The 15,062-nt window shown below is 64.5% G+C and overlaps 4 protein-coding genes across 4 annotated transcripts; 3 read left to right on the top strand and 1 right to left on the bottom strand.

Moving 5' to 3' along the window:
• Positions 1-297: 297 nt before the first annotated feature.
• Positions 298-3,118, top strand: PFL1_02324 (uncharacterized protein; the record flags this gene model as incomplete). The annotated part of the gene is made up of 11 exons (XM_007879836.1): positions 298-590; positions 699-759; positions 851-988; positions 1,079-1,282; positions 1,384-1,801; positions 1,905-1,986; positions 2,094-2,314; positions 2,416-2,485; positions 2,579-2,628; positions 2,732-2,891; positions 3,106-3,118. 11 exons carry the CDS (start codon positions 298-300, stop codon positions 3,116-3,118), a joined length of 1,710 nt encoding a protein of 569 aa, XP_007878027.1.
• A 2,657-nt stretch (positions 3,119-5,775) lies between these two features.
• On the top strand, positions 5,776-9,996 carry PFL1_02323 (uncharacterized protein; the record flags this gene model as incomplete). Its single annotated transcript, XM_007879835.1, has 2 exons — positions 5,776-5,952; positions 6,058-9,996. 2 exons carry the CDS (start codon positions 5,776-5,778, stop codon positions 9,994-9,996), a joined length of 4,116 nt encoding a protein of 1,371 aa, XP_007878026.1.
• A 576-nt stretch (positions 9,997-10,572) lies between these two features.
• On the top strand, positions 10,573-13,608 carry PFL1_02322 (uncharacterized protein; the record flags this gene model as incomplete). The annotated part of the gene is made up of 7 exons (XM_007879834.1): positions 10,573-11,406; positions 11,504-11,602; positions 11,690-11,777; positions 11,869-11,954; positions 12,783-12,815; positions 12,915-13,114; positions 13,233-13,608. The coding sequence occupies 7 exons, from the start codon at positions 10,573-10,575 to the stop codon at positions 13,606-13,608; spliced, it is 1,716 nt and encodes a 571-aa protein (XP_007878025.1).
• A 375-nt stretch (positions 13,609-13,983) lies between these two features.
• On the bottom strand, positions 13,984-14,681 carry PFL1_02321 (uncharacterized protein; the record flags this gene model as incomplete). The annotated part of the gene is made up of 3 exons (XM_007879833.1): positions 13,984-14,076; positions 14,229-14,382; positions 14,560-14,681. 3 exons carry the CDS (start codon positions 14,679-14,681, stop codon positions 13,984-13,986), a joined length of 369 nt encoding a protein of 122 aa, XP_007878024.1.
• Between the last annotated feature and the right edge of the window lie 381 nt (positions 14,682-15,062).

Genomic DNA, 15,062 nt, shown 5'->3' with positions numbered 1-15,062 from the left:
GCTCGCCACCACACAGTCGCCGGACCGTGAAACCAGAGACAGTAGAGGCCAGCCCTCATAGGCAGCACACTCTCTTCTTTGCCCGCCGCCACGAGTGTACCACAAGAAGTCGCTTCCTCCTCTTCCTTCGATCATCTTTCCTTCCCACCACGTCCATCAGTCCTCCTCGCACCACGCCACCAACGCAAGTCCCACGACGTATTGCCACTTGCCCTTTCCCCTCGACGATCCCTGGACACCCCTCTCCGCAACCCACCTCGTGCTGACGTCTGTCCATCGAAGCAGGCGGCGCCGCCAATGTCGTACATTCCGCAGCTCAGCAAGCTGCCCGACGTCGAGTCGCACCACATCCACGATCCGACAGCTTCGTCCTCGTCTCCCTACGCGACCCCGAAGCTCGAGGAGGACAAGATCTTCCCCCAGCCGCGATCCGTCCAGTCCGATTCCGGCGAAAAGCGCACACACCCTCTGGAAGGAATCCGCCAGCCCAGCGGCTCATCCGCCACCCTCAGCGATGTCCACATCTTCCAGGACGAAGCGATAGCCGCGCACTGGAAGGGCGTCTACGAGAGGTCGTCGTACGAGGGCAGGTGGGTGCCGTGCCAGGCTACGAGCTCATCATCTACATGTTCCGGCTCGGGCTCTACGACTGACGCTTTACCGCTCTGCATCTTTCGTCCTCTTGCTTCCGTGACTAGGCATCGGTTCGACCCGTCCTTCGAATGGACACCGGAGGAGGACCGGCAGTTGCTGAAAAAGGTACGCTCCAGGCCACCGTTGGCTCACGGCCGTGTTGCGGTCCCAACGCTGACCACAACGTCGCACGGCATCCTCTCATTGAGCTCCGCAGGTGGATCTGCGCGTGACCTGCTGGTCATGGGCCATGTTCCTGGCGCTCGACCTCGTACGCAAGAATATCAGCCGCGCGCTGGCCGACAACTTCCTCGCCGACCTCGGCATGTCGCTCAACGACTACAACAATGGCCTGGTGAGTGGGCCCATCGAGCTTTCAGGCCGAACTTACATCTTGCGAGGCTGACTTCCACTCTCCCGCCCTCTCGATGCCGCCCCTCCCCAGCTGGTCTTCCTCCTCTGCTTCCTCTTTGCAGAGCTTCCTTCCGGCCTCGTCTCCAAGAAGGTCGGCGCTGACCGCTGGGTGCCGACTCAGATCGTCTCGTGGTCCATTATCGGGGCGGCGCAGGCCGCCATCACGGGCAAAGCCGGCTTCTTGGTCACGCGAGCGCTGCTCGGCCTCACCATGGGCGGCTTCCTCCCGGACCAGGTGAGTGCTGGACGCAAGAGCACCACGATGGCGCCCCGCTCGAATTCAGTGCTCACCACCGCTCCGATTCCGCATCGTCGCCTCCGCTCTGCCGCCTGCAGCTCCTCTACCTCTCCTACTTCTATACATCCAAGGAGCTCAGCACGAGGGTTGGATGGTTCTACACCGTCATCGGCATCTCGCAGGTCCTCGGTTCGCTGCTCGCAGCAGGCTTCCTGGAACTGCGAGGCCTCAACGGACTGGCGGGCTGGCGTTACCTCTTCGCCTTCGAGGGCCTCATCGCCGGCGTCATCGGGCTGATGGCCTTCTTCCTGATGCCCAACAGCCCCACGGCAACCAAGGGCAGGTTCTTCAGCAAGCGAGGTTGGTTCTCCGAGCGCGAGGAGAAGATCATCGTCAACAAGATCCTGCGCGACGACCCCAGCAAGGGCGACATGAACAACCGCCAGGGCGTCTCGCCCAGGGAGCTCTGGAGGGCGCTTTGCGAGAAGGACCTCTGGCCAATCTACCTGATGGGATGTGAGTCCTTTGCGCGTCGGCCGGCCTAAGGATCGTGTCGTCGCGGTGGACCTTCTCTGATGTTTCCGCTGCCCCCTTGCCCTGCTCTCCCGATATATTTCAGTGGTCGTCTTTATCCCCTGGCAGCCACCCACGCTCATCATTTCGCTGCTGCTCAAGCAGATGGGCTACAACACCCTCCGATCGTGAGTCCGACCGCTGCTCACTGCACGTCGTGCCCCGCACCTCGACGACGGAACTGATACCGCTGCTCCACGGCCCCCGGCCACCCTGCTCGCCGTCCGTCCCACAGCAATCTGCTGGCCATCCCCGGCCAGGTTCTCTTTTCGATCAACAGCGTCCTCCTCACCTGGCTCTCGGTGCGCACAAACGAGCGCGGCCTCGTCTCGTCGATTGCCAACTTCTGGACGCTCCCCTTCCTCGTGGCCCTGTACTGCCTGCCCGAGAAGGTTTCCATGCACCTGGCCTGGGTGCGCTACGCCCTAATCACCTGCATCACTGCCGTGCCCTACTGTGAGTAAAGCCCGCGCCGTCCTAGAGGCGGGGTGTGGTGCGGTGGTCGGTCGACTGACACGCTGCTCCTTGTCCCTGTCTCCCGTTCGATGACCTTGTAGGCCACCCGATCCTCATCGGCTGGGTATCTCAGAATTCACACTCGGTCCGGAACCGTACCGTCTCGCTGTGGTACGTGCTACCACCCGGATCCTCGACCAAGTCTCGACGGCTTTGCGTACTGACCATCGTTCAGTTCACACCTCGCATCCCGACTCGGGGCAGTCTCTACAACATGATGGTCCAAGTCTCGACGATCCTCGCTACACGAGTGTGTGAGTAGTCGCTCTCCCCTTCCCGCTCCCTCGCCTCCTGCGACCAGACAAGGTGCTGATTTCCTGCTCTTTGCAATTCTCCTGCCCTTCCCGGCCAAACCAGACATGACAAACGACCGACCGTTCTACAACAAGGGCAACCTGGCGCTCATCATCATCTCGGCCGTCGCCATCCTGCAGGCGTGGCTCACTAAGGCCTACTACGTCTGGAGGAACCGACAGAAGCAGGCGGTCTGGTCCGCCATGTCCCACGAGCAACAGACGTGAGTCGTCGCTTTGCCCTGCTCCCTCGCTGGCCTGCACTCGACACGGGCTCCAGATGAGACTGACCTTTGTCTCTCCCCCTACGTTCCTGCTGCGCCGCTACGACGTTTCCATTGCAGTCGGTATACTACCACCACCACGGACCGAGGTACGCAGCGCCTCGACGTGCGTTTCGTTCATTGAGTCACATTCGCCACCGCCCCCTCTCTCCAGACCACAATCGTAACGGGACTCAGAACGCAACTAGCTAGAGACACCGCGCTTGCTCTATCGTCACTCAATCACATTCGTCATGGGCCCTTTCTCTCTCTCACACGCTGCGCACCTTCGCTCTGACAGACAGCTACAAGTGCATTGCATCGCTTTGCTTTCATCTGCGGCCATAGATACCTGAAAGCACTGCATCCCGTCCGCTCTGCACAGTTAAGCAGGTAGTCGCCCGGCCAGTACCGCGGTGGGGGACCACGCGGGAATCCCGGGTGCTGCAGTTGACCTTGTTCTTTTTGCCGCGCTCCTCTTGGTCTCAGCACGTAGCTTCGTGGTCCGTCCGTCATCATCATCCTGAGGCGGTCTTGACCGTCTCTGTTATCGGCCAAGTCCCCTCGACGACGCGCTCGACGCGTTGCTTGGGCCGGCTGCGGATCACGCACGCGCACAGGCGCGCCCGCCCATGGTCCTCTTTCGTTCTTCCCATTGAAAGGGGGGCAGCAAGGAGTCCCAGGTATGAAGATGTCGAAGAACAATCTAGCCCTAGGGCAGAGACCCCCTATCGCTCGCATCGAGGGGGCATGCGGGCGGTCTCCGCGCTCTTGCCTCATGGAAGCGGCGATACCGACTGGACAGGGGGAGAAAACCACGATCTTCGATTGCGCGGATCCACGGCAGGCGGTTCCGTCCTGAGCCGAAGCCGTTTGACATCGCCAATCAGACCAAGATCGACTCTGCTTTGCTTGCTTGCTTGCTTGCGCGCACTTGTGTGTTTGTCAAGAAAAGTAGTGTGCGTGGGCACGGTCGGCCAAGCGAACCAGCCATTTTGGGCGAGGAGGCTGGCGGGCGGTACCGGTGCTATTTCCGACCTCCTTGCGTCCCCTTCGCTGCGGTCAGGTCAAGAAGAAGGAAAACGAGCGTGCTGGCTAGCCGGCCAAGGTCTTGGAGCGGGACGGAACTGCGGCCGATCCTAGGCTAGGCCAGACCCCCTCCCTCCTCGTCTATGCAAGGCGCTTCGTTCTGACACCTCTTCCATGGGAAGCAGCAGGGTCCCCCGTTTCGGACCTGGTACAGTTACCCATCGCGATACCGAGAGCCCCGACTTGCCTTGGCAGCCTGTCTGGCCAACGTCCTTGTCAGGTGAAGGAAGAGCGGGCGTAGTGACGGTTCGGCGCCGTCATTCCGAGTCAGGCTGCTGACGCCGCCGACCGAGTCGCGGGCGTGCTCCTAAGGGGCCGGCCGTCCAAGGCGTTAGCGGCAGATCAAGTCGGCCATGTGCGCAAGGCCTAGAGCGCGGTGCTGGAGGCATGAACGAACTGCCCGCCGCGACGTTGTTCGGGCTTCTCGTTCCAGGAGTAGGCCAGCAGGGCGACCGTTCATGGCCGTTCTCGAATCCCCCGATTCTGTGTGTTGGAAGCAAGAGGTTCGCACAGAGGGGCCGTGATGAGGCGCAGCTGCCTCTCTTTGTCCTGGACGGACGCCACTTCCATCATCCAGACAGGGGTCCAGCACGGGCAGCTGGCAGGCAGGCCAGGACAGGCCAAGCCAAGCCAAGCCAAGCCCAGCCACGCCACGCCAAACGATGGGACGGACCCCTCTCTGAGCTTCAAAAGTCGTCGCCGCTGACATCGCCGAGCGCCGAGCTGATGTTCAGCCCTCCAACCCGCGCCGCTCTTTTTCGATGCTGGAAAGAAGAGAAGGGGGCCGTGGGACACCGAGCGCGGGAAGTTCGACTCTGACATCCGCCCAAGGCGCCAGCCAGGAAGGTTTGCACGGAGAGCACGCAACGCAACCTGCCCTCCCTTCGACCCGGTCATGATCAAGGTCGCCCGTCTTGAAGTCGATGGCGACGAGACACGCCAAGTCAGGGGGACGGACACGGCTGGCCACAGGGAGGCCGGGGGATGGTCGCCCACGTCCGGTCCGTCGATTTGGGATGCCAGGGTCGGTGGGAGCGAACAAAAAACAAGGGCTTGTCTCAGGAACCGTCCAGGCCGACCCCTCACATGCCCGCTCGCCCCGCTCGCCCCGCTCTCGGGCCACGATAGCGACCAGGCCGGGCGAGGGCCGCGTCTGGTGCGTCACGAAAGCGCGCGTGCTTCGAGGCGCGTCTCGTTTGGCTCAAAGGCTGGAAGCTTGAGAGGGCTCGCTCTGCTCTCCCCCCCAGCTCTCCCTTGCAGGCCTGCTGGCCGTCGCCGCCGGACAAGGTTGGACGTCGCCTCGGGTAAAGCCCACCAGGAGGTGCAGGTTGCTGCAGCCGGCGCTGCTACCGCTCGCCTCTTCGCCGGGCCCCCGGACCACGATCCGCACGGCCTGTCTGCCTTCTTGCCTCGCCATCACCGCATCGCGCTGCTGCACCTCCGCTACCGGCTCGAGGCCCATGCAGCTGTGACAGGCGCTGACCGCCACGAGAGCTGGAATGAGGGGCGGCGACTTTCGCGCCGTCTGTCCATCATCACCACCACCACCACCACCACCACCACCACCACCACCACCACTCCCTAGAACCCCGCCATCGTCGAGTGTCCCAGCCCCATGTTCATCGACCCTTGCCTTCCTTCGTGACCCTGTCTTCTTATCCGGTCCACCTCCGTCGTCTTGCTGCCAGTTCCTCCGACGCACGGCTCAGGCCTCCGGACGCCAGCCACATCGGAACCCATCCGAGAGCGAACGGTCATGCTGCCTCGGCCAAGGTCCAAGGCGCTGCCGGCCACGCCGTCCCCCGGTGAGGGCAGCTGGACGACGGCACACCCGAACACAGCCTCGTCGACCAACTGGACCGAACCCGACAGCCCTCTGGAGCGCTTCCCGCCCTCGATGCCGCCCAAGGAGACGTCGGATCTGAGGAGCAGGGTGAGCTTCGCAGCACATGTGCCGCACCGCCAGGACCGGGACCGTTCCGGAACCAACGCGAGCTGACTGCCATCATTTGTATTCCACCAACGCTGCTACTATCAGGTCAGCACCGATGCTCGTCTCGCGAACGGCTCTCCCTCGACGGCCAAGGCCGCTGCGCGCAGCGGGTCCATCAAGGGCTGGTCGCCGCGGTGGGCGCCCAAAGTCAAGCGCAACTGGCCATCGCCCAGCTCGGGCACCGTCGCGCCGGCCGCCAGGCAAGCTATCCCATCGTCGACGCCCTCGCCGGCGTCGGCTCCGGCGCCAGCCCTCAGCTTCGATTCGGACCTCTTCGATCAGACGGATCTCAGCGACGGCCTGTTCCCGCTGCCGCTTCGGAGCCCGTCTGAAGAGGCGCGAGGGGCAGCAGCCAACGGTCACAGGCCAATCGGACGCACCAGATCGAGCCCGAGCCTCACTGACCCGGACAGGACACCCATACCGGAGCGCCTGTCGATCAGAACCTTCGACACACGGCTGGCTTCTCCGGCCATGTCGAGCCTGACCGTGACCCCAAGCCACTTCCAGTCGAACCCGTCTTCTTCTCCCGCCCTTGCCGGCCTCATCAGCTCGTTCCCCTCGCCCATCGGACGGGCAGAGGTCGGGACATCGCCGCCCGCCCCGGTCGCCAGAGCCGCCCGTAACATGGGCTGGGACGGCGGGGAGAACTGGGCCGTTGAGAACCGGAAGCATGCCGGAGAGCGCTTCAGCGCGGCGGCATCCGACGCATCCTCTTCGGCCAAGGCGGCTGGCGGCAGCTCGAGGCGGACCAGCCGCGAGGGGCATGAAAGAGGGGCGGCGCGACCGTCGAGCTCGCAGCGCCTCGTCCCGCCAGGTCCCGCGCCTGACCGAGCACTGCCACCGCGGCCGCTCGCCCTCTTGGACCTCAACGAGCCTCACCCGAGGTCGGAGCCTACCCACGGCGGGCGGTCTCCGCTCAAGAGGCTGACGCTCGAAGGCGGACCGCCCAGTTCGCCAAACTACCAGACGGGGAGACAGACGCAGAAGGCGAATCAGAAGCCGGCCGTCGCCTCGGGCCAGCAGCGCCCCTCCAGCAGCTCGGAGCGTCTCTCGCAGATGACGAGCCAGCGGAACGCGCCCGCAACGGACGTCATCGGATCAAGAGACGAGAGCCTCGATCGCTTCTACGAGCCCGACAGACCGCCCAGCTCGGCCTCCATCTACGCGACAGCCAGCTCGGCGGCGAGCAGCACCACCTCGCTCGTGCTGGGACCCACAGCATCGACCGGAGAGATTGCCAGATCGCTCGACATCCCACGCGACGCCATCAAGCAGATGCTCGAGACCACGCAGCATGTGTGGCGCAACCACTCGCCGGGAGCACCGCTGCCCACCGCGCGGGCCCCGCCTGGTGTGCGAAGCCGCCTCAAGAGGGTCAAGTCGAGCCCTGACCTGCACGAGATGGACTCGTTTGACTTCACCATCGCAGACGAGGCCAAGCAGGTCCATCAGCCCGAGTCGTCGGAATCTCGCCGTGCATCGATCTCGACGCTGCCTTACCTCTCCTCGACTCGCCCCTCGTCAGAGGCCCAGTCACCCAGCTGGATCACCCGAGATGCCGGGGGCGGCCAGGCGACCACGTCCGCCTCACGTGGAGCGAGTCTCGATGCCGCGCATGAGCGCCGGCCGTTTCGCAAGACGTACATCGGCGGAAAGGACGAGGAAGACGCTGCGCCGGCTCCTGGCAGGCTCCTTCGCCCCAACTTTTCTCGACCGATACCGCCGGGCTCATCCGGCAGCGGCACTGGTGGCACTCGCATCGAAGAGCCCTCAAATGACACGCTCAGCAGAGGCCTCGGGAGCCCTGTACAGCTAGGGATGGACGATCCTACGAGCGGACGGACCCACGAGGAAGAGGACGAGGAGGTCCTCCTCGACGTCGACTCGGAGCAGGGTCATGCCGCGTTTGCGGGCGGGCTCGGTCTGGTGGGCGCCAACAGGGTCGGTGCCGAGCGCAAGATCCCATCGACCTCGGCGTCCTTTGCCCGGCCGACGGCGCGCAGCCTCGATCTGAACCGCCTCCAGGCCCTGGCCACGGTCCCGCAGCCTGCCAGTCCGCCTCGCATCGAGCGGCGAAACTCGGAAAGCGGCGTGCACAGCTTTGGCGTAGGTCGAGACAAGCGGCAGCCGGGTGAGCTGCACGCCTGGAGCGTCGTGATCGACGAGACCGGCTTTCCAGCCATCCGGACCGCGCCGTCGGCTTTCCACCATCCAGCATGTCCGCTCGCCGGCAAGGGCAACGCCACCTGGCAGTGCGGATGCCGCGGCTTCGACCACGGCCCGTCTGCAAGGGCCAGCATCTCGGGCGTACCGCGGTTTGGCGCGCAAGCCTCCGACGCCAGCGGGACCAGGGTACTACGCGGTATGAGCAGCTCGCCCAACCTCGGCGCGAGAGCGCGGGCCTCTAGCGCTGGCAACGCGATGGAGGATGCGCGCCAGGCTGCCCTGTGGCAGGAGGTCGAGAGGCATCGAGCCAAAATCAGCGAGCTCCAGGCGACTGTGGAGCGCATCTCGCTCGAGATTGCTTCATCGCAACCATCGCTGTCGCTCCAGACCACACCTGATCTGCACGGCGCAACCTCGATGCACTTTCCAACAAACGCCGGCAACACCGCCAGCCTCCGATCCATGCCAGCCTCGTACGCCGTCGTACCGCTGCCCGCCGACGCGGCGACAGGTCGACAGCCATTGCCAGCTTACCAGCTGCCGCCACGCTTCGACTCCGTCATGGACGAGCCGGCGCTCGATGCTTACGCCTCTTTCCACACGGTCCCAGCAGAGCGCACGCTGCATCGCCGATCGAGCTTCGGTGGGAGCCTAAGGCGGCGCCTCTCTAGTCTCAATCGGTCCCACTTTGATCACGACGACGAAGGAACCCAGGCAGGGCAAGAGACGCTGCGGAGCCGTGGGAGACGGCTCAGAACATCATCCTCGACCTCGAGCCTCAACAAGCTCTTCAGCTTTCCGTGGAGCGCGAAACGCGGCGAGGCGACCCGGGAAGCAGCCCCGGTGTTTCCACAGCCGACCCCGTTTCCATACGAGCCGCAAGCACCGACGCGATCGACGACGGTGCCAGTACACTTGGTCGCGCAGCCACCGAGGCAGAGCGCCTCCGCCGAACGCCCACTGCCTTCGGTTCCCAGCCTGTCTCAGGCTTCGAGACTGCCGTCGAGAAAGTACCCGCCTTCGGCCCGCAAGTTCTCGTTCGACGCCCTCTCTGGACGTGGCGAGCATTCGAGCGTCTCGCGACGTCACTCGCGGGACCAGTCGGGCAGCTCCAAGGCGTCGTCCTACAACACCGGTGGCATGTATTCGGACGGCTCGGAGGCCGCCGAGTCGCGCTTCTCCTTCTTCCCTCGTGCGATGCGACGCTGGGACTCACTGTCTTCGAGGGCCACGTCAATGTCGGAGAGGAGCATGGAGCGCAGCCAGGCCATCGAGACCAAGCCCGCCGAAGACGTCGTCCATCGCATCGGCGCTGGCCCCGAATCGCTTGGCCGCCTAAGTCAGGACTCGGCCCACCATCCGAAGCCAAGCGCTCCGCCCCGACGCAGCTCCCTTCGCTCGGTGCCAGGCCAGCAATTCGTCCCCACCTCGCCGACCCGGCCATCGCTGCACCTTCTCGACATGGGCATGGCGCCCATCTCGGAGATGAGCGAAGCGGGTGGCACGCCCAACTCGCTCAACCGGCGCTCGATGCTCTCCGGCGAGTTTGAGGCCAGCCCTGCTAGCTTCACCGCCGGGACCGGCCGCATCAGCATGAGCGAGCGCTACGTCCCCAAGGCGCTCAGCATCCCCACGTCGCTGCCGCCTTCCTCGGCCAAGGAGGCCGTGGCCCACTCGGCACCCGCACAGGACGCTCTGCGCACCTCGATCGCGCTACAGAGGGCGGCCGACAAGCCGCTGCCTGCCCTCCGAGGCTCGATCGCCACCGAGGTTCCGGCCTCAACCACCTGGTCTGGCTTCGGCCCCGCACTCTGATTGTTCCCTTCCACGTCGCCCCTCAGCGGCCCTTTCGCGGTCGCAGCCAGCTTCCTCTCCTTTCTCTCTTGTTTGCTCGTTCTGCTCTTCTCGCGTTCTCCGCTAATTGACCTGGCCCGTTCCCTCCTCGCTCGTTCAAACTGTAGCACTACTGCGTAGCCTTCCCCGTACTCCTCTGGTCAAAGGTCATCTTCGTCTGCTCTCGTACGCCTACGCCTGTGCTGCGGCAGCCCGAGCAGCCTTCGTGTAAATTGCTGCTGCTGCACGCGCGCGCGTGTGGACCCTGTCCTGCGCGCCTGGTCAGGCCGCTGGCGCTGCATTGGAAGTGACACTTTTTTGTCTCTGGCGGGGCGGGGCGGGCGAAGGCCAAACGCTGTCTGACCACCCCGCCCGCCTCTCTTCCCCTTTCCTTCTCTGAGCTCGCTTCCCTCCGTCCTTTCGTCCACCACCCTCCCTGCCTACCCTACCCCACCTGCTCTCTCAATCCGCGCCCTCCCCCTCAATCGACCATTCCTTTCGTCTAGCACACAACGCATGTAAACCTCTCCGCCTCTGAGGCGAGCACCCACGCCCAGAATGCCGACCGGCATCTCGATGGGGTCGATCGTCGACCTCGACACGGCCACCCTGCACATCCCCGACATGGTCCGCACAGACGAGTACGGCCTCCGCTCCAGCGTGCCCGGCAAGTCGATCCCTCCCAAGACCGTCATCGAGATTGGCAAGCCCCTCGAGCATTCCAAGAACGGCTCGGGCAAGTTCACGCTCAAGCGTTTCGAGGCCGGCTTCTACGTCTGCAGCTGCCCGGCCTGGCTCTACAACCAGGAGAGGGACAAGTTCCGACGCTCTTGCCCGCACCTCTCCGAAGTGCTGGGCGACGAGTACGAGGAGGAGCGCGTCAGGGTGGCAAAGGACGCGCCCAGCAGTGTCTGGGAAGACAAGGGCATCACCAGGAGGGCCTCGGGCAGCACCGTCGCCTCGAGGATGGCCCGTGCCAGGAGCATGCTCGATGAACAGCTCCAGGAGGCTTCTCAGAAAGACCAGGGGGCGAGCAAAGACTGCGACGGTGGCGTTAGCAAGGCCGTCGACAACGCGGACAAGGCCCCTGCCGACAAGGCGAGCGAGACCACCTCTGCCGAGGACGCCGCTGCGTCAGGAGTCGCAGCCTCGGCGTCGTCCAACTCCAAGCGCCCCGCCCCCGTCGGTCAACAGGACGACAGCGAAACCGAGGACGAGTGGGAGCTCGTCAAGCCCGTAGCCCAGGCGCCTGGGCCGAGCAACGCAGCAGCTCGCACGCCCGAGGCGCCCGAAGCCGCCGCAGGCGTGGGCAAAGCCTTCTCGTTCCCCTGGGAGCAGCCTTCGCCGTCGAAGAAGGGTCGCAACGGCAAGGCAGACAAGAACGATGACAAGGTAAGCTGTCCGGGACTTGTCAGCGGCTGTTTGTCTGCATCGGAGTCCAGCTGAACGGCCATACCATCGACCTTGTCTTTTCTTGCTGCTCCTCCAGGTCAAGCTGCTCCTCGGCCATTCTTGGGTCCTGAACGCCGATCCGAAGAAGCCGAAATCCAAGCCGATGGACCCGTCGGGCTGGTGGGTCAGCGAAAAGGTAGGTTTCCTTCCCGGCCTCGCAGTCGTGATAAAACAGCTCAAGTCTGACGGAACCGCTACGCCCGACGCCCCCGTTGTCTTACAGCTCGATGGTGTCCGCGCCTTCTGGGATGGCCAGCGCCTCTTCTCGAGGCAGAACCTCGAGTGGAATGCACCTACGTGGTGGAAGGACCGTGAGTGCGGTCAGTCCATCAATCATTTAGTAGCGTGCGGGCCAGCCTGACACTTTCGATACCGCCGGGCGACGCCTCGATTCCCGTGCAGAGCTGCCCAAGGACCTTGCGCTCGATGGCGAGCTGTGGATGCGACGCGGCGAGTTCGATCTCACCTCGCAGATCTGCCGCACAACGGTAAGGATGGGAAAGCTCCGGACGTTCAAGCATTTTCTGCAGAGGGACTCGATGGAACGGTCTTGGTTGCGCGAGCAGCTCGGCGGCCGGCTGGCGAGCCAGCATCGGATCCGGCAGGAAGAGGCCCGGCGGCGTCGAATGGCCACTTCGCAGTCGCAAGCCAAGTCGCAGTCCCAGTCGCAGTCTCAGTCGCAGGCGCAGTCGCGGCGACGACCTCATGGCGACGGGCAAGCCCCCCTAGGCGATGTCACGAACCTGGCGTCGAGCCTACCGGACCCGCCCGCACCCACCACCGGCGAAGGCATCGAAGAGGCTCCTGCCGCTCTGACGTCGAGCGGCAAGCGAGCGTCTCGATGGAAGTCGCAAAAGAGGCTCGGCCTGCGCGTCGGGCGCGATCTGGTCCAGTCGGGCGAGATATCGATGTTTGCGCTGGCGCAGCTGTCCTTCTGCGCGCTGCTGCCACGACCTCGGCCTCGGCAGCGCAAGCTGGTCAGCGAGCAGGTCTCTCCGACGCAGACCTGCACGCGTTGCGGCAGGGGCAAGCGTCCGGTGGCGACATCGCCGTCCGAGCTTCCATCGAATCCCTCAGAGGCGGGCGCGCAGTCCAAAAAGAGGAAGAGGAGCGATGCTAAAACCTCGCATGCCTCTCGCCCCTCTGCCCCTCCCCTCGTCACTCCTCCCTCTGCCTCTGCTGCGCCCGCTCTCGCCACCCCTGCCGCACGTCCACCGCGCGACGCTGTTCGGCCCGGCATGACTTCGCCTCATTTTCGACGCCGATCGCGCTTCCATCCTGCCAACTTCCTGCCTGCCTACCGTTCGGACACGAAGCGCTCGTCCGAGTGGCACAACATCAAGTACATGGTGAGCCGCCGAAGCGGGCCTGGGCGCGGTTATCTCGACGTTGTGTACACTGACGTCGTTGCGCCGGATGCCCGCTCCGTTTGCTATCCCTCTGCGCAGGTGTTTGACGCGCCCTCGATGGACGGCAAGGTGGTCGAGGACCGCTGGGCGGAGCTCAAGAAGCGCTTTGGATCGACCGAGGGCATCGACATCGACCAGCTCCAGGGCGCTGTGATCCGACTGGTCCACCACGAGAAGTGCGTCGACCGAGACCACCTCGTCGCGCTCCTCGAAGAGGTCAACGGCAAGGGCGGTGAAGGGTGAGTCTGCGTGGGAGACCCAGCTGATCGGACTACGGCCTTCGTCGATCCTTGCATCTGCCCACGATGTGCTGACCCTCCGCTCTGCTATCTCAATCCGCCGCCTTGACGCCGCCAGCCTGATGCTCCGCCGTCCGGGGTCGTTCTACGAGTTCAAGCGCAGCAGGACCATGTACAAGCTCAAGTCGTTCTACGACGCCGAGGCCAAGGTGGTCGACTACGTCGAGGGCGAAGGCCGCAACGAGGGTCGAGTCGGAGCACTCGTCGTCGAGATGGAAAACGGCCTCAGGACCCGCATCGGGTCGGGCCTCAACGATCGACAGCGTGAGAACCCGCCGCCGGTGGGCACCATCGTCAGCTACCGCTTCCAGGAGATTACCCAGACGGGACACCCGCGCTTCCCCAGCTTCCGCGGCGTGGCCCACGACAAGACGCGCGCAAAGGACGCCATAGTGCGCCCCTCGTCGATCGTCAAGGTGCCCGATGACACCTGAGCCGCTGCACCAGTCGAAGGGAGAAGAGACCGAGGGGGCGACGGCCCGGAAACAGGGGCCGAGAAGAGAAAGCAAAGGCGCCGCACGCCAGCGCGCCGTCACCGAGGCTCGGCAGGACCAGTCACCAAACAGCGTACGGGTGCGCCATGCGGCAAAGCCAATCCGCAGCATCACCAGCATTGAGAAGGCGTCATCAGTCGGCGTCGCAGCAAGACCCATCTCATCATTTCCGAACCAACTTGTAACCATAGCCCTTCCTGTAGCAGTACCGCGGGCGTGCGACAGCGCCGCCTCCCCCCAAATCGAGTCGATGATCAGCAGTGGTCGCAGTACGGCCATGGCCTCGATTGCTGCGGGTGCAGCGCCGGTAGCGGCCTAAGAGCCGCGGTAGGTGGTGTAGCTGAAGGGCGAGAGGAGGAGGGGGACGTGGTAGTGGCCTTCCGGGTTGGCGGGGATGGTGAAGTTGACCTGTCATCGCCCGGGGAGAGAAAAAGTGGGGGTGTAGGGGGGAGAGGGGGGGGGAGGGGGGGGGGGGGGGGGTCGGAGGGACCGACGTTGAGCCAGGGTCGAAGATGGAGGACATGACGAGGGGCGTGGCGCGGCGTGACTCTGGGACTCACATCGACGAAAGGGTAAAAGCTCTGACGACCCGTGCGGTCAAAGTACTCCTTTGTCCTGAATGTGATCCTAAACGTACCGCCCTGGGACCACTGGAGCGCCTCCTTGGCCGAATCGGGGACGAGTGCGGGAATACGACCGTCGTGGTTGGTCTCGCTAACCGTATCGTGTCGTGCCCGTGTAGTGCGATGTCGGCATCGGAGCGTCGGCAAGGTGAAAGAAAGAAGGGGTTTGGAGGGTCAGTCTGGAACCACGACGAGGTGCGAGAAGACGAGGGCAAGGGAGGGAGGCGAGAGCGCAGCCGGGCAGACGGATGGGACTGGGGGACCGTACCCGGTCGAGATGACGGTAGCCGACTGGCCGTCGTGCGAGAGTCGCGAGAGGATGGCAGTGATGCCGCTCGCCGGTCTACCCAGCGAGGCATCGAGCACGTGGCACGTTATCGGTGAACCCATCTTCTATCCGTCCTGGTGCGCCCGTCGCCGTCGCCGTTGCCGTTGATGGTGGGTGCAAGTGGTGGGGTGGTGGTGGAGAGAGGGTGAGGAAGCGGTGTGGAAAAGACAAGGCTCGTGCGTGGACCCCTCCGCCCCCGCCCTGCCTCCTTGCTTTCTTTCGGGCGCCCGCCTAACGGGAAATGCTCGCTCGGGCTGCTGCAGCGAGTAAACGAGCGGACCCGCTCGGACTTGGCCGAGGCGTTCCGTGCGGACCCCGCCTCGCCGCCTCGCCGCCTCGCCGCCTCGCCCCGCGTCCCGAGCCAGTCAACGACGTCCAGCCTTCAACCTAACCACGCCACATCCTCGCAGCAGCTCTGCAAATGTCTGCTTCTTCTCCACCGC

This window comes from Pseudozyma flocculosa (genome assembly GCF_000417875.1).
Source record: "Pseudozyma flocculosa PF-1 unplaced genomic scaffold scaffold00006, whole genome shotgun sequence".
In the NCBI taxonomy this organism is placed as follows: Eukaryota; Fungi; Basidiomycota; class Ustilaginomycetes; order Ustilaginales; family Ustilaginaceae; genus Pseudozyma; species Pseudozyma flocculosa.
Note: the sequence above shows the minus strand (reverse complement) of the source record. Positions and strands in the feature narration are given on the sequence as shown.